The sequence below is a fragment of the Leucoraja erinacea genome, chromosome 31 (genome assembly GCF_028641065.1).
Source record: "Leucoraja erinacea ecotype New England chromosome 31, Leri_hhj_1, whole genome shotgun sequence".
Classification (NCBI taxonomy): Eukaryota; Metazoa; Chordata; class Chondrichthyes; order Rajiformes; family Rajidae; genus Leucoraja; species Leucoraja erinaceus.
The window spans coordinates 27,161,827-27,177,692 of NC_073407.1; the positions used below are offsets into that span (position 1 = coordinate 27,161,827).

The following is a 15,866-nucleotide window of genomic DNA, read 5'->3' on the forward strand; positions in this document are numbered from 1 at the left end:
GTCCAGAACTAGGGGTCACAGTTTAAGGATAAGGGGGAAGTCTTTTAGGACCGAGATGAGAAAATCATTTTTTACACAGAGTGTGGTGAATCTGTGGAACTCACTGCCACAGAAGGTAGTTGAGGCCAGTTCATTGGCTATATTTAAGAGGGAGTTAGATGTGGCCCTTGTGGCTAAAGGGATCAGGGGGTATGGAGAGAAGGCAGGGATAGGCCATGATCATATTGAATGGCGGTGCAGGCTCGAAGGGCCGAGTGGCCTACTCCTGCACCTATTTTCTATGTTTCTATGCCAAGGGGAGAACGTACAAACTCCGTACAGGCAGCACCCATAGTCTGGATGGAACCTGGGTCTCTGGCGCTGTGAGGCAGCTACTCTACCACTGTGCTACCATGCTGCCCATACAATTTCCTGCGGTATTTTCAATTCTTGTATTTGTAGTGTGCTTTTTGCTTTCTGGAGATATGTGATGTTGTGTGTTTCCTTTCTCAGGTATTCACGGGGAGTTTGGGGCTGCTTTTGTCCACGCTGGAAATGAACAGCTCGATGGGTCACGATCATGATCACAGCAGCATGTCCATGGACCCTGGTGGCCATGAACACCACTCTACAGCTGCACCAAGCCACGGCACTCATGGCATGATGGTGAGGACTCCCGCCAATCTTGTTACTTCGGGCTCTGCAGTCAATCTGCCCAGTTCAGTTAGTTTGTTATTGCCACCTGTACTGAGCTCCACCTGTAGCTGATACAACAAGATAGCCAGCAGTATCTGTAATTCCACAAAAGATTGGGCACATGAGGAAGCTTCATTTGGATTGAAGTTAGTGTGAAGCATTGCGACACCCTCTTCGTTGACAGAGAAGCTGGTGCAAGAATAGGCCATTCGGCCCTTTGAGCCAACACCGCCATTCAATATGATCATGGCTGATCATCTAAAATCAGTACCCCGTTCCTGCTTTTCCCCCCATATCCCTTGATTCCTTTAGCCCTAAGAGCTAAATCTAACTCTCTTGAAAACTGCCATTAATCTGCCATTATATATGGAATTATCCTTACGGTGAGGGATACTTGGGGTTTTTTCCACCTGAAATAGCTCATTTTGGGGAAGGGAATAGTTTTTATTGAAGGAGGTTGCTATGGATACTGAGTTCCCAGCCACCTCCTCATAACCATTTTTAATCTTTCTTGTGAGGTATCTATGTGAAAGAAAGATTTTATAATCTGCTATCTAGTTGTGTGGCTCTGAGTCTGTATGTGGAGTCGAGGGACCATGTATCCATTCTACGAATAGTTATCACATCAGGAATCTGAAAACTGGGACTGAATGAATGGATAGCCTTAGTGATAGGGTACTAGAAATATAGCAGAGTGCCCAAACACAATGCTCTACATGTAGCCTCATCAACAGCTAGTACAAGTGTATCATAACATCCCAACTTCTGTAGCCTCATCAACAGCTAGTACAAGTGTATCATAACATCCCAACTTCCACACTCAGTAACCTGAATGATGTACCAAAAGCCTTTTTGACCACACAATCTACTGCAATACCACTTTCAATGAACAATATAGCTGCACTCCAAGATACCTCTGCCATACAACACCCTCCAGGGCCCTGACATCCACTGTGAAGGTTCTGTTTTGACTTCCCTGCAGTAAACTCCATTATCAATTCCTCAGCTCACTTGCCCAACTGTTCAGGATCTTGGTGTAACTTTTCATAACCATCTTGGCTATTTTAATACCACTCATTTTAATGTCATCTGCAAACGTACTAAACATGCCGTGCACATTCTCATGTAACTCCTTGATTTAAACTACAAACAACAATTTACTGCTTTCTTCCACTCTGACCCAAACGTGGAACATACAACATGGGCGTTAAGGCTAAAAATGTGATCCATCAAGCTTAGAACATAGACATAGAAGAGTACAGCACAGGAATGTGTCCTTCGGCCCACAATGTTTGTGCCAAACATGATTCTAATTTAAACTGATCTCATCTGTCTGCACATGATCCATATCCCTCTATTCCCCATACTTCCATGTGTCTGTCTAAAAGCCTCTTAAACACCACTGTTGTATCTGCTTCCACCACCACCCCTAGCAGCGCATTCCAAACCCCCGCTACTGTGCACATAAAAAAAACTTGCCCCGCACATCTCCATTAAACTTTCTCTCTCACCTTATACCCTGGGGGACTGTGTTTGTGAGCTAAAGCAATGAGATGTTTTGGCTAGTATTTGTGTTTGTGGTGTAATCTGCGTCTCACTCTGCAATTGTTTACCCCTAGCAAATGACATTCTACTTTGGGTTCAAAGATGTGTCACTGCTCTTCCCGGGGCTGCTGATCAATTCTGGTGGAGGTGAGTGCTGGATTCAGAGATGACCTGGAGTTTACACAACAACCAACATCCATTGATGTAGTGCCTGCAAGGTAGAACAATGTCCAGGATGTATATTTGCCAGGCGGCTGTGGAGGCAAAGTCAGTGGATATATTTACGGCAGAAATAGATAGATTCTAGTACGGGTGTCAGAGGTTATGGGGAGATGGCAGGAGAATGGGGTTGGGAGAGATAGATCAGCCATGATTGAATGGCGGAGTATACTTGATGGGCCGAATGGCCAAATTCTACTCCTATCGCATATGACTAAGTAGTGAGAGAAGGCGGAACTCTCGTCGGAGAGAGGAGTCAGTCTGAAGAAGGGTCTCCACCCGAAACGTCACCCATTCCTTCTCTCCAGAGATGCTGCCTGTCCCGCTGAGTTACTCCAGCATTTTGTGTCTGTCTTTGACTAAGTAGTGAGCTGCCTTGAGCAACTGATCCTTGGGTGGGAGCGGTAACAGAGTGGTTCAGTGACTGCGTCACAGCACCAGCGATCTGGCTACAATCCTGACGTCTGGTGCTGTCCATGTGGAACTTGGATGTTCTCCCGTGACTGCATGGGCCACCCACATGGTTCCTCGTAACTGAAGGTTTTTGTTGTAACTTACCCCTCTGATCTAGGTGAATGGTGTCGTCTGGTATGTAGAGTGAATAAAATAGTATTGCTGAAGGGTTCATTTAAATGGTGCTTAACAGTTTAGTTTGTAGATACAGCACGGAAATCTGGCCCTTCGGCCCACCAAGTCCGTGCTGACCAGAGATCCCCGTACACAAGCACTATCCTACACACTGGGGACAATTTATAATTTTTACTGAAGCCAAATTAACCTACAAACCTGTACGTCTTTGGAGTGTGGGAGGAAACCATAGCACCCGGAGAAAACCCACGTAGGTCACAGGGAGAACGTACAAACTCCATACAGACAGCACCCAGAGTCAGGATCGAACCCAGGTCCCTGGCGCTGTGAGGCAGCAACTCTACCGCTGCACCACCGTGCCGCTCTCAGCTGTTGGCTCGGTGGGATGAAAGGCTGTTTCCATGCCGTATGATTCTGCTTTGTCATCTGAACAAGGACACAATGGTCAGATGTTGTTTATATCATGAGCGATGGACCCTGATTCAAAGGCTTATGGTTTGCATGTGCTTACTGCTTGTGAGTGAGATGCTAAAGCACCTTGGAAGCTGTAAGCAGTGTGTGTTCATATCTTACAAGGAAGTGGAGATAGAAAGAACTGCTGGCTTACAAAAGAGATACTGTGTGCTGGAGTAATTCAGCGGGTGAGGCAGCTTCTCTGGAGAACATGGATAGGTGACATTTCAGGTTGGGAAACTTCTTCAGACCTGCTGCTTTTCTTCTGTCACCATTGGTCTAAAGAAGGGACCCTATCCGAAATGTCACCTAGCCATGTCCTCCAGAGATGCTGCCTGGCCTGTTGAGTTACTCCAGCAATTTTGTCTTTTTATCTTGGAAAGAATTGTCCATCTTAAGCTGTTGAAGGTAGAATCAGTCAGGGTTGTACACTGTGCTGCTGAACCGGGGTGGAATTGGGATACTTCCTGATAACTGAGGCACATGGCAAAGTGAAGTAAGTGCTAGATTATAGACAGTGTGATCAGTATATTCTTTTTGCCAAATGTATAATGGATCTCCAGGATTCAAATCTCCAGGATCTCAAGACAATTCCTTGGATAAAAAACTGATATGTGCTTGCTTCTCTTTCCTATTTCTCTCCCATCCTTATCCACCCATCTCCCTGTGCTGGCTGCTAAATTATTTTAAACAGTAGAATTTGTACGATCTTGCTTTCTTGTGTCCTCCACAGGGATGGTTGGAGCCTGCGTGGTTGTCTTCCTGTTTGCAGTCATTTATGAAGGGCTAAAAATCAGTCGGGAATGTTTGCTCCGCAAGTCGCAGGTTAATGTCCGTTATAACTCCATGCCTGTCCCGGGACCAAATGGAACAATATTGATGGAAACTCACAAAACGGTCGGGTGAGTGAGAGAAACCGCTGAACACGATGAGACGCACTGAGATTTGTAAATCGCAAACTATATTGATGATGAATTGGGGTTGATGCCTTTTGCAGCGGCAGAGAGATTCGGGGCTAGACACAAAATGCTGGAGTAACTCAGCGGGACAGGCAGCATCTCTGGAGAGAAGGAATGGGTGACGTTTCGGGTCGAGACCCTTCTTCAGACAGAGTCGGGAAAGGGCAGGACAGAGATAACATGTAGTTGGAGACAGTCAGTGGGCATGGGATGTTGAGGAGATGACTCTGACAGTATAATCCGTGTGACGTTCCTGTCTGTCCTGCCATTCTCATTTTACTGCAACTGGAAAACTGATCAGGGATGAAGTAGGAAAATGAACAACTTTCAGTGCACATGTAGAAACAGCGACTGTGTAGGAAGGAACTGCAGATGCTGGTTTATACCAAAAAAAGACTAAAAATGCTGGAGTAACTCAGCCAGTCAGGCAGCATCTCTGGAGAGAAGGAATGGGTGACGTTTCAGGTCGCGACCCTTCTTCAGACTGAGAGTGGTTTTCCATGGCTTTCTCTTTAACTGGAGAGGGAAACTAGATATGAGAAGGGTACAAAGGAAATGTAAGGTGTGAAAAGAACAGATCAAAGCAGACGATAATCAAATACATGTACAATGGTTCTTTGATGGTTGATGGGGAAGGTGACTGACCTGCTGAGTTGCTCCAACATTTTGTGCCTATAACTTAGAAGCAGTGACTGTTGCCCCAGCAGACTGCTGCTGACCCAGTATGGGCCGCACAGAGCCGTGACGTTTTACTGACTCTGCTTCTCGTGCTTGCAGGCAGCAGATGTTCAGCATTCCCCACTTCATCCAGACCGGACTGCACGTCATCCAGGTGGTCATCAGTTACTTCCTCATGCTGGTCTTCATGACCTACAACGGTTACCTCTGCATCGCTGTGGCATTGGGCGCTGGTGTTGGATACTTTCTCTTTAGCTGGAAGAAGGCTGTGGTGGTGGACATTACAGAACACTGCCATTAATGCCGGCTCAGTGGGGAATTTGAATGAATCAGTCCTCACATCTACCATCTAAGTAATGGATATACACGCACACACAGGCACGCACGCGCCCGCCCACGTGTATGTGTCTGCGTTTGTGTAACTATATATAATATAATATATCATTTCTTCCATGGCTCTCTCTCTTTCTGTGTGTGTTCAGACTACAGTTTAAAGATTGCTGCTTTAATTTTGATCTGCTTCATGTCTTAGTCAGGAACGCCCTGCCCTTCCTGCAGCCTCACGTATGATGAATTGGTGGTGAGGCAGCACTTTTGACCCAAAGAGCTAAGCATGAGAGCAAATTAAAACCACGCGACGTAACTTTATCTGGAGTCACATGTAAAATAGTTACAATATTATCTTTTCTCAGATGGAATTTTGTAAGATTCTCAGCAAATCATTTGTTAGATTCTGGTATTGAATGTCAATGCCTTAATCCCATTGATTATAAATCAGAAGTAGTTACCTCACATGTGCATCTTTCGTTACTATGAGGTTCAGCATTAGAACAAAAAAGAGAGGTCTTGGTCAACAATCTTGTGCTGGAGGTCTCACACTCGTGCTGGAGGTCTCACACTCATGCTGGAGGTCTGACACGCGTGTGCTGGCAGTCTGACACACGTGCTGGAGGTCTGACACGCGTGTGCTGGCGATCTGACACGCGTGTGCTGGCGGTCTGCACACGCGTGCTGGCGTCTGTGCTGGCGGTCTCACACACGTGCTGGCGTCTCACACGCTGGCAGTCTCACACACGTGCTGGAGGTCTCACACGCGTGCTGGCGGTCTCACACACGTGCTGGAGGTCTCACACGCGTGCTGGCGGTCTCACACACGTGCTCTCACACACACGTGCTCTCCCCAAATGTTAAGAGGACCAAGACTTGACAATTATTGAATGTCACTCAGTAATCAGCATTTTTTGTAGCACCTTGGATCATTTCAACCTTAAAATATGTATTGAAAGAACTTTTATTTGTTTGGGTAAAGTCATGGGTATCTGATTGCCATTTTAAATCTAAACCAAGGAACACACCTTGCTCCAGCCTCCATGTCAGTCTGTGTTCCTGTGTGATCTTCGGCTCTGAAGATATCCTTGATTCACAAAACGTTTTGTACTTGTCCTGATGAAATTGTATTATTTTTTAAACTTCTGTATTGATTCCAGATCGATGTATGGAACCACCTGGAATTTATGGTCAGATTTTTCTTCCATATTATCATGGGGAGAATTTATAGTTGCTGTCATTTGGAGAACTGGAAGACCCGTTTTAATTTTTGTGGATGTGGCTGGGTTTAGGTGCAGTACATATAAAGAATGCCTGGGACCAATAGGAATAAATGAACGGTCCATCTCAATTAATTTTTAAAATGTATCTGTTTTTAATCAATTAGTGACAACCATAAACTTGACAAGATTATATTACGTTAAATAATTGGCCTGCATTGTGGGAACGATCAGTCAAGTCCGTTAAACTGAAGGAAAAAAAGAAAAAGTTTGAAATATTCCAGCAACCTTTATGGAGAGAAGTCGAACTACCATTTCAGGTCCACCATTGTAATATCAGAAACATTTGCTAAGGAAATTGTCAGATTCAATGAAGACAATTCACCCTAAATGTTCTCTCTCTTCAGATGATGCCTGGTCTGCTGAGTATCTCAGATTTTCTTTTTTCTGTTTCAATTTCCAGCAACATTTTTTTTGTTAAAATTAAAGTTACTTGTTCTGTTTCAGTTGTGCAAGGTTGGGTAAGCATTTTTTTTAATCCCTTCTTCACAAATTCATTAGGATTAGAAACATATAAAGGAGCTGCTATGCCTTTTGCTCAAATCTATGGTTTCACTGAATTAAAATAAGTCTATTATGTCAAGTAATTGGAGTGACGTTGGTGCTGGATAATCCGTAGTATCGTGAGTTTGCACGCTGTTGCGTCCGACACGGAGACATCACAGCCAAGTTAGAATAGAAACATAGAAAATAGGTGCAGGAGTAGAGGCCATTCGGCCCTTCGAGCCTGCACCGCCATTCAATATGATCATGGCTGATCATCCAACTCAGTATCCCATCCCTGCCTTCTCTCCATACCCCCTGATCCCTTTAGCCACAAGGGCCACATCTGACTCCCTCTTAAATATAGTCAATGAACTGGCCTCAACTACCTTCTGTGGCAGAGAAGTTCCACAGATTCACCACTTTCTGTGTGGGAAAAAAATGTTTTTTCTCATCTCGGTCCTAAAAGACTTCCCTCTTATCCTTAAACTGTGACCCCTAGTTCTGGACTTCCCCAACATCGGGAACAATCTTCCTGCATCTAGCCTGTCCAACTCCTTAAGAATGTCATTGTCCATCCCATGCCTATGTCTGTGTACCTTCGCCAGGGTAGAGTGTAACTTGGCTTCTCCCCAACCCCATCCCTGATCTCTCTTCAGTCTTGCAACAGTCAATGCTGTCAACACACCCGCTGAAATCATTTGTCTCTGTGCTTCAACGATACAGCAGGCAACGTGGTCGCTTACTGAGTGTTTATTTTGGTTGCAAAGTCACGTACTTCCACCCAGATAGAACTTCAGGGTCGGCATCATTCAAGATGTGGTAAAGTTCCAGTTGATCAGCAGAAATAAGAGTCCATGCTGGCTGGCTCCCCAACAGAGCTGCTCTCCATTCCAAAACCTGTTGCAAATACTCAGCGTACAACCAACTTGTTGAGGTGTGGTGTAGTCTTTGCTGGAAGAGGAGCAAATAATTGTCTCACTGAGAGGAGTCCTCTTCAGTTTTGAATGGCTTTGACTGTTCCTTGTCTCTCTTGTTACACATACTGTACTTGTGCATTTCCTAGTAACATGTTATAAGGATCACAGCTGCTGGAATGAGGACAGCTTAGCATTAAAATAGTCTGCAACCCACACCCACGATGCTGTTATTTGTAAAATACATCCAGCTCTCTATAACCAACTCGAGGCTTACTTCCAAGGAAGAATAAGGTTATTGTGTGAGAAAGAAAACACTTTATTAATCAGAAGACAGACACAAAATGCTGGAGTAACTCAGCGGGTCAGGCAGCATCTGTGGAGAAACGGAATAGGTGATGTTTCGGGTCGAGACCCTTCTTCAGGCTGGTCTGGACTCAAAAAGTCACCTATTCCTTTTCTCCAAAGATGCTGCCTGCCCCGCTGAGTTACTCCGGCTTTTTGTGCCTGTCTTTGGTTTCAACTGGCATCTGCAGTTCCTCCCTGCATACTTTATCCAAGTTATTGATGGTGCTTTTCTTGAAAGTGTGGAAATGCAGTGGAGTCTGTTTCTCATTCTGCAGAAACCGTGATGGTTTTCATTATGTATAGTTGAAACACTACAAATCCCAGCTAGTTTAGTGATGACCAAATTATACCCAGTCGATTAAGAATGGAAATATTGATTTTACATGTCATTCTGTACAAGCTTTGACTAGTGTAGCTGTGCTATATCTGCAACAACTTACTGGAGAAATCCATTTGTATTCTATAATTATCTTCTATATCAATTCGCTCAACGTATTTCTGCCTTTATCATGAATGTGTTTTATAAATCTTGACATAAAGTACCTCTGATTGGTCCATAGTGGTGTGAATAGATATAGTGGTTCACATTAGTCTGTACTCTAGCTGATTACCAAGTTGCAGTCTGCAGCTTTGCATCACTGTTCACTAATGATCTTCTGGCTGGTCCATGAAAGGATAGAGTTGCTGCCTCACAACGCCAGAGACCCGGGTTCAATCCTGACTACGGGTGCTGTCTGTACGCAGTTTGTACGTTTTCCCTGTGGCCATGTGGGTTTTCTCCGGGTGCTCTGGTTTCCTCCCACATCCCAAAGATGAGCAGGTATGTCGGTGAATTGGCTTCTGTAAATTGCCCCTAGTGTGTAGGATAGAACTAGTGTACGGTTGATCACTGGTCAGCTTGGACCTGATGGCCCGAAGGGCCAGTTTCCACGCTGCATCTTTAAAACTAAAAGTAACAGAACAGAGTTCATGTTGATCCAGCATTTTCATAAGCGATTTGAAGGAAGAACCTGCTTTCTTAAAACAATTGTTAAAAATGTAATCATTTCCAAAAGCACAAATGTATAGAACCCGTTGGGAACTTTTGAAATGACTCTACAAGTTGGTCTTGCTTTTGTGCAACTGTTTACAAAATTAGACATTGATGTACATTATATTGCTGCATCTAACATCTGGGTACTTAAAGAAAACTGACATTGATGGAAACTTGGGCTCAGTCAAATAGTTAGAAAGTAACTCAGCGGGTCAGGCAGCATCTCTGGAGAGAAGGAATAGCTGATGTTTCGGGTCAAGACCCTTCTTCAAACCTGACTGGGTCGGTCTCAACCCGAAACGTTGCCTATTCCTTCTCTCCAGAGATGCTGCCTGACCCGCTGAGTTACTCCAGCACTTTGTGTCTATCTTCGGTGCAAACCAGCAGCTGCAGTTCCTTCCTACACATTGATGGAAAGTTGTTGGCAATGTATAAACATGTTATTTCCATGTTGGACGGCCAACTGAAAATAAATTGTGAAAGATCTGCCTGAAAAGTATGAAATGTGTTCATAAATGTATCACTTTGTCAATCTTCTTCAAGGTGCTGTACCACACCTCGCCTCACCTCTTGCCCCAGCAAATATCCCCCCCCCCCATGTTCATTTGAAGTTCAGTTCCTTTGGTATCTTCTCACAACCTGTGAGCGATGATCGTCACTGTTTACACCTGCATTATGTTTCTCTTCTGTCTGTGCTAGTTCTCAAACGTTGATGACTCCCCTTCCATTCCAACGTCCTTGTGTTGCAATGTTACCTGTGCACCGATTTGTCGTACAAGTGCTTTCGAGACGATAAATTTTGCTGGAAAAATGTATCATGCTTATTTTCAATAAATGTTTCCGTTTTTATTATCTTTAACTATATCTTCTGTTTTCTTATTGGCAAAGCATTTTATTCAGTAATAACTGTGTGGAACATTCTTCAACATTGACTGGTGAAACACCTGTGGGAATTAGTGTCCTCGTTGCAACTGTATAAAAGTGTGAACCGATACCTAATGTGTACACTTAGCCTGCTGTCAGTTAACCTGCATATTAGATTATAAATGTACAGTGTAAGAAAAAAGTGTTTCGAACTACCAAATAAATGAGGCCCACAGTGTGCAGCAGTGTTCAGAACCAAAAAGACCAAAACCCCCCATTTCACCCCCCACTGAAGCATGTGGTAATTGGAGAGTCAGAGTGCTGGAGTAACTCAGCGAGTCAGGCAGCATCTCTGGAGCAAGGCCAGTAGGAGAGGAGAGGGAATCGGGGTACCGTGCCTTCAAGGTCAGCTGTGGGAGGCACACCCGGACACAAAAGATGGGTGGACGGGCGAGCAGAGGGACGTAGGTTCATTGGTCAAGCTGCGCGTCCAAGAAAGGCGATGGTTGGAGGCCCGCAGCAGCCTGGGACTCGCCTTGATCTGGCACCGCTCGTAAGAACTAGAGCGCGGACTGGACTGTGAAAATGACGGCAACAAGCCAGCGGCTCTTGCATATGGGCTCAGTAGACTTTGCTAATTGGGGGTGTGCTTGGGTATGGCCATGCACTACTAGACGGACAGGGAATCGGGCTCTGGGGAAATACTAGCCCTCCAAGTCACTAATGTAAATAGTAAATAATTGAGGACCAAGAACTGAACCTTGAGGAAACCCCACTAGTTGTGTTTTTACAGTCTGAAAAATAACCATTTGTTGTGACTCTGTGGTCTAGCATCATGAGAGCTCGGGCAAATTAAATAGCAATTTAAGTAATTAAAAAGCTCTGCCCAGTTTGTGGTTTTTAAATACTGTGCATCTGGTTTGATATTGCGTACATGGAACTCTAAAACCAACATTCTATACAAAACAGGCCTGCAAATATATTTACACTTCAGAGATACAGCGTGCAAACAGGCCCTTCCGCCTACCGAACCAGCACTGACCAACAATCACCCCGTACACTTGCCCTATCCTACACACTGGACTCAATTTACAATTTTTTACCGAAGCCGATTAATCTACAAACCTGCATGTCTTTGGAATGTGGGAGGATACCAGAGCACCAGGAGAAAACCCCACAGTCACAGGTAGAACGTACAAACTCCATACAGACAGCACCTGTAGTCAGGATCAAATCCATGTCTCTGCCACTAAGGCGACAACTCTAATGCTGTGCAATCCTGTTGTACTTTATAAATATAAATATTTATAGAATAGCAGAATAGAATAAAATAGCCTTTTATTTGTCATTCAGACCGAAGTCTGAACGAAATTTATATAAATAAATGCATATATAAATATAAAGTATTTATATTTGAGATGAGGGGATTGATTTCAAAACTCATTTATTGGCCATTACTATTTGCCCTGAGAAGGTGCTTAATGAGCAGATTTCTCAAACTTGTAGTACTTCTGAAGGCCTCCCGTGATACTTTTGGGAGAGTTAAGATAAAAACCCTAATGAAGGTCTGATGCTGTTTCCAAGTCGGGCTGGTATGCAACCTGAAGAGGAACCTGCAGGTGGCGGTGTTGCTGGTTCTATGCAGCAGGAATGGTTCAGCAGTGACTTGCTAGGCCACTAGAGGGCACTTCTGAGTCAAACACATGGGGCGCTTAATTACTACTTGACCTCACAGGTTCAGCTGGACTTTATCACCTCTCTTCATCACAGGCAGACTATCAATTTACTAGAATCCTACACGCCCAGTTACCTGGACTACACTTCCTCCCTACCTCCTGCACTATTGCCTATTCTCAGTTTCACCGTCTCCGCTCTCCGCTTCCAAGATGTGGCTTTCCATTCTCGGGTGTCCGAGAAGTCCTTCATTCTTTAGTAATTGTGGTTGGTTTTCCCCTTGCTATCATTGATAGATACCTCATCCGCGTCTCTTCTGTGTCCCAGAGCATAGAGTTCCCCCGGTCCTCGCCTTTCACACCGCCAGCCTCCACATCCAACACTTTATCCTCTTGACATTTACGTCTGATTAACAAGTATACCAATCTGAATACTGGGTAGGAAGGAACTCTGGTTCAAGAAGATGCTGGTTTTCACCGATGATAGACGCAAAATGCAGTATCAATCATTTTAGGCAGTTAAATGAACAATTAACCTTGCCATATACAAACAATGAGGAAAATCCTATCATAAGAGTCATACAGTGTGGAAACAGTCCATCTACACTCATCCCACCTGCCTGCATTTGGCCCAGATCCCTCCACACCTGTCCTATCCATGTACCTGTCTAACTTATTCATAAATGTTGGGATTGTTCCTGCCTCAACTACCTCCTCTGGCAGCTTGTTCCATACACCCACCACCCTTTGTGTGAAAAAGTTATCCCTCAGATTCCTATTCCATCTTTTCTCCTTCACCTTAAACCTACGTCGAAGAGCCTGTCTCCACACTGTATCATTCTATGGTTATACCTGCGACTCCATCTTAAAGGAACCACGCACCTGTACTCCTCGATCCCTCTGCTCTACAACACTCCCCAAAGCCCTACCATTCACTGTGTAGGTCCTGCCCATGTTAGACTTCTCAAAATGCAACACCTCACATTTCTCTGTGTTAAATTCCATCAACCATTCCTCATCCCACCTGGCCAATCGATGCAGATCCTACTGCAATTTATCACAATCATCTTCACTATCTGCAAAACCACCCACTTTTGTATCACCTGCCAACTTGCTCATCTTGCCCAGTATGCTCTCATCCAAATCATAGATTTATCTTTAAAACCATCAATTCCTTAACATCAAACAAATTCACCCGGTGTTTACATATTTGTTAATTTGTGGGGACAGATGTTATCCTGAAAGTGCCATTGGTATAAAAAGTCCCTAGACCCACTACAATCAGAATTGATAATATGAGCCATTTCTAAACAAATAGCAATTGCTCACATTCAGTGAAGGGAACAAAACCAACCTCGCAATTTTCTGACTAATTTTGAAATTGGTCGTGCAAGTCTGAGCCCATTGAAAAATCCCAGCAGTGACCACTCGAGAGCCTTAAATTCAATCAGTGCATTGACCGGATGTGAAGATCGTGTGCAAAATAATCCTGTTGTTTTGTAAATTCCAATATTGATTAGCAAGCCATTGAAATTCAAATCAAACTATATTTAGTAAAAATCAGATCCAAATCAATGTAACATTTTATAGAAATATTTACAGATCAGTTGCTGACCCAATGCCTTTCATTCTGTTTTAATTGTATACTAGACCATCCTCACTGATAGCCCCAGCAGTGCCTCAAATTTACTCCAACAGCCAGTTGCACACCCTTGAGCTCACAATCCCACAGTGGATGCAGATCCTGGACCTCTGTCCTCCATGCATGTCTCTGATGATATTGGCTGTCATCTGTCAGTGGAGATTGCCAAACAAAGAGAAATGTTTGTTGATGTGAGAATTTGGTCGGTATCCAATTCGTTCGTTAATCTTCTCTCGCACCTTTGCCTCGTCTCTTGCTCCGTTTGCACTCTCCACGTCACTGGAGCTCACCATTTCTCCTTCTTCCTGCTGCTGCTTCTTCTGATTCTGCTGACAAAATGAATGAATGAATGAGTTTATTGGCCAAGTATTCACATACGAGGAATTTGCCTTGGTGCTCCGCCCGCAAGTGACAATGACATATAGTGACAGTTAGGAATGACACATTAAACATTAATAATAAAACATTATTAATTAAATATGTGAATTAAATAAAATAACAAAAGGAGGCTACAGATTTTTGGTTATTGAGTAGACCTACTACTCGTGGAAAAAATGCTGTTTTTATGCCTGGCTGATCACAAAACCTGATCACATTCAGAACTCCAAGAGGCGTATAATGAGGCCAAGGGAAAATAAAAATAAGCCTTCTCAATTTCACTGAGGATTTTAAAAAAGGACATGAATTTGAACTAGTACAAACAAAGGACTGCAGGTAAACACAAAATGCTGCATTAACTCAGTCGTACAGGCAACATCTCTGGATGGAAGGAATGGGAAACTCTTCGTTAGACAGGGATCTTGGACTGCAGGTGTTGGAATAACTCAGCAAATCAGGCAGCTTCTCTGTAGGACATGGATAGGTGACATTTCAGGTTGAGAGTTTAGTTTAAAGACACAGTGTGGAAACAGGCCCTTTGGCCCGCAGACCAGCAATCCCTGTACACTAGTTCTATACTACACACTAAAGACAATTTACAGAAGCCAGGTAACCTACAAACTTGCACATCTTTGGAGTGTCCGGAGAAACCCCACACGGTCACAGGGAGAACGGACAAACTCCATACAGACAGCAGCCGTAGTCACGGTCTCTGGAGCTGTGAGGCAGCAACTCTACCGCTGAGCCACCTTGGTCTGAAGAAGGGTCTCAACCAGAAACGTTGCCTATCCACGTTCACCAGAGATGCTGCCTGACCCGCTGAATTACTCCAGCTCTTTGTGTCCTCTGGATTTAAACTAGTCAGGAGGATTGAAGAGGAGGTGATGATAAAAGATGTTGGGAGCAGAGAGTGGTGAGGTGTGGACCTGAGCACAGTGTTGGACTGGGTCTGATCCGAGGCAGAGCTGAGTGTAGTGGGCTGTGGGTGGGTGGGTGGTGAGACCTGGACCCCAGCAGCAGCAGAGACCAGGTGCTGGGTGGGTCGTGGTCCTGAGCAGAGACAGACAGACAGACAGACTCCTCTGTCCCAGCCCCGGCAGACAGGGCCGGTCCCAGCGCGGGAGGTGGCCGGGGGCTGGGGGCCGGGGGGGTGCGGTTAGGCCGGGGCCGGGGGCCGGGGAATGGGGGCTGGGCCCTGGGGGGTGGAGGCCGGGGTTGGAGGCTGGGGGCCCTGGGTCCCAGGGCCGTCCGAGCGCGGGGGGGGCCGGGGGCGGGGGGGGGGAGGCCCTGCGGGTTAGGGCCCTGCGGGGGTTGGGGCCCGGGGGCCGGGGCTGGGGGCCGGGGCTGGGGCCCTGGGGCCGTGCGGGTTAGGGCCGGGGGTGGGGGTTGGCGCGGGGCGGGGGCTGGGGGCTGGGGCCCGGGGCCGGTCCCAGCGGGGGGGCCCGGGGGCTGGGGGCTGGGGGTGGGGTTAGGGGGGCGGGAGGCTGGGGGCCGGGGGTTGGAGGCCGGGGGGCCGGGGGCTGGGGGTCTCTGCGTTAGGGCCGGGGCGGGCTGGGGCCGGGCCCTGCGGGTTAGGGCGGGGGCCGGGGGCCGGGCCCTGCGGGGTGCGGGTTAGCGCCGGGTCTCCGAGCTCTCCCCCACCTCCAGCTCCTTCTTCATGCTCTCGAACTCCTCGATGTCGTCCAGCTTCAGCTCGAGCCGGGTCGGTTTCCGCCGCAGCATCGCGCCGCTAGGCCAGGCCCGGCCGGTAGTGCGCATGCGCCGACGCCGTGCGCGATGGGATACGTAGTCCCAAAGTGTGAAC

The 15,866-nt window shown here is 45.9% G+C and overlaps 2 protein-coding genes across 5 annotated transcripts in view; one reads left to right on the plus strand and one right to left on the minus strand.

Annotated features, from left to right (window-relative positions):
• The window catches only part of slc31a1 (solute carrier family 31 member 1), a 78,766-nt gene that overhangs the window by 26,987 nt on the left and 35,913 nt on the right, over positions 1–15,866 (plus strand). For 2 of the 3 annotated variants that reach the window (XM_055660378.1, XM_055660376.1), the window contains exons 2-6: positions 493–645; positions 2,295–2,367; positions 4,214–4,382; positions 5,217–6,113; positions 6,202–7,606. In XM_055660378.1, coding sequence (XP_055516353.1) covers positions 535–645; positions 2,295–2,367; positions 4,214–4,382; positions 5,217–5,418 — 555 coding nt within the window. In that variant the 5' untranslated portion in view covers positions 493–534 and the 3' untranslated portion in view covers positions 5,419–6,113; positions 6,202–7,606. Of the gene's footprint in view, positions 1–492; positions 646–2,294; positions 2,368–4,213; positions 4,383–5,216; positions 6,114–6,201; positions 7,607–15,866 lie in introns of those variants that run through there. The other variant, XM_055660377.1, reaches the window with a different exon arrangement.
• cdc26 (cell division cycle 26 homolog) lies at positions 13,570–15,861 on the minus strand. Of its 2 annotated transcripts, none has more exons than XM_055660383.1 (2): positions 15,704–15,861; positions 13,570–14,010 (listed from the first exon to the last, which is right to left on the minus strand). In XM_055660383.1, exons 1-2 carry the CDS (start codon positions 15,818–15,820, stop codon positions 13,837–13,839), a joined length of 291 nt encoding a protein of 96 aa, XP_055516358.1. In that variant the 5' UTR covers positions 15,821–15,861; the 3' UTR covers positions 13,570–13,836. The 2 variants fall into 2 exon arrangements, with proteins under 2 accessions (XP_055516358.1, XP_055516357.1); XM_055660382.1 differs by having other exon boundaries at positions 13,570–14,013; positions 15,704–15,860.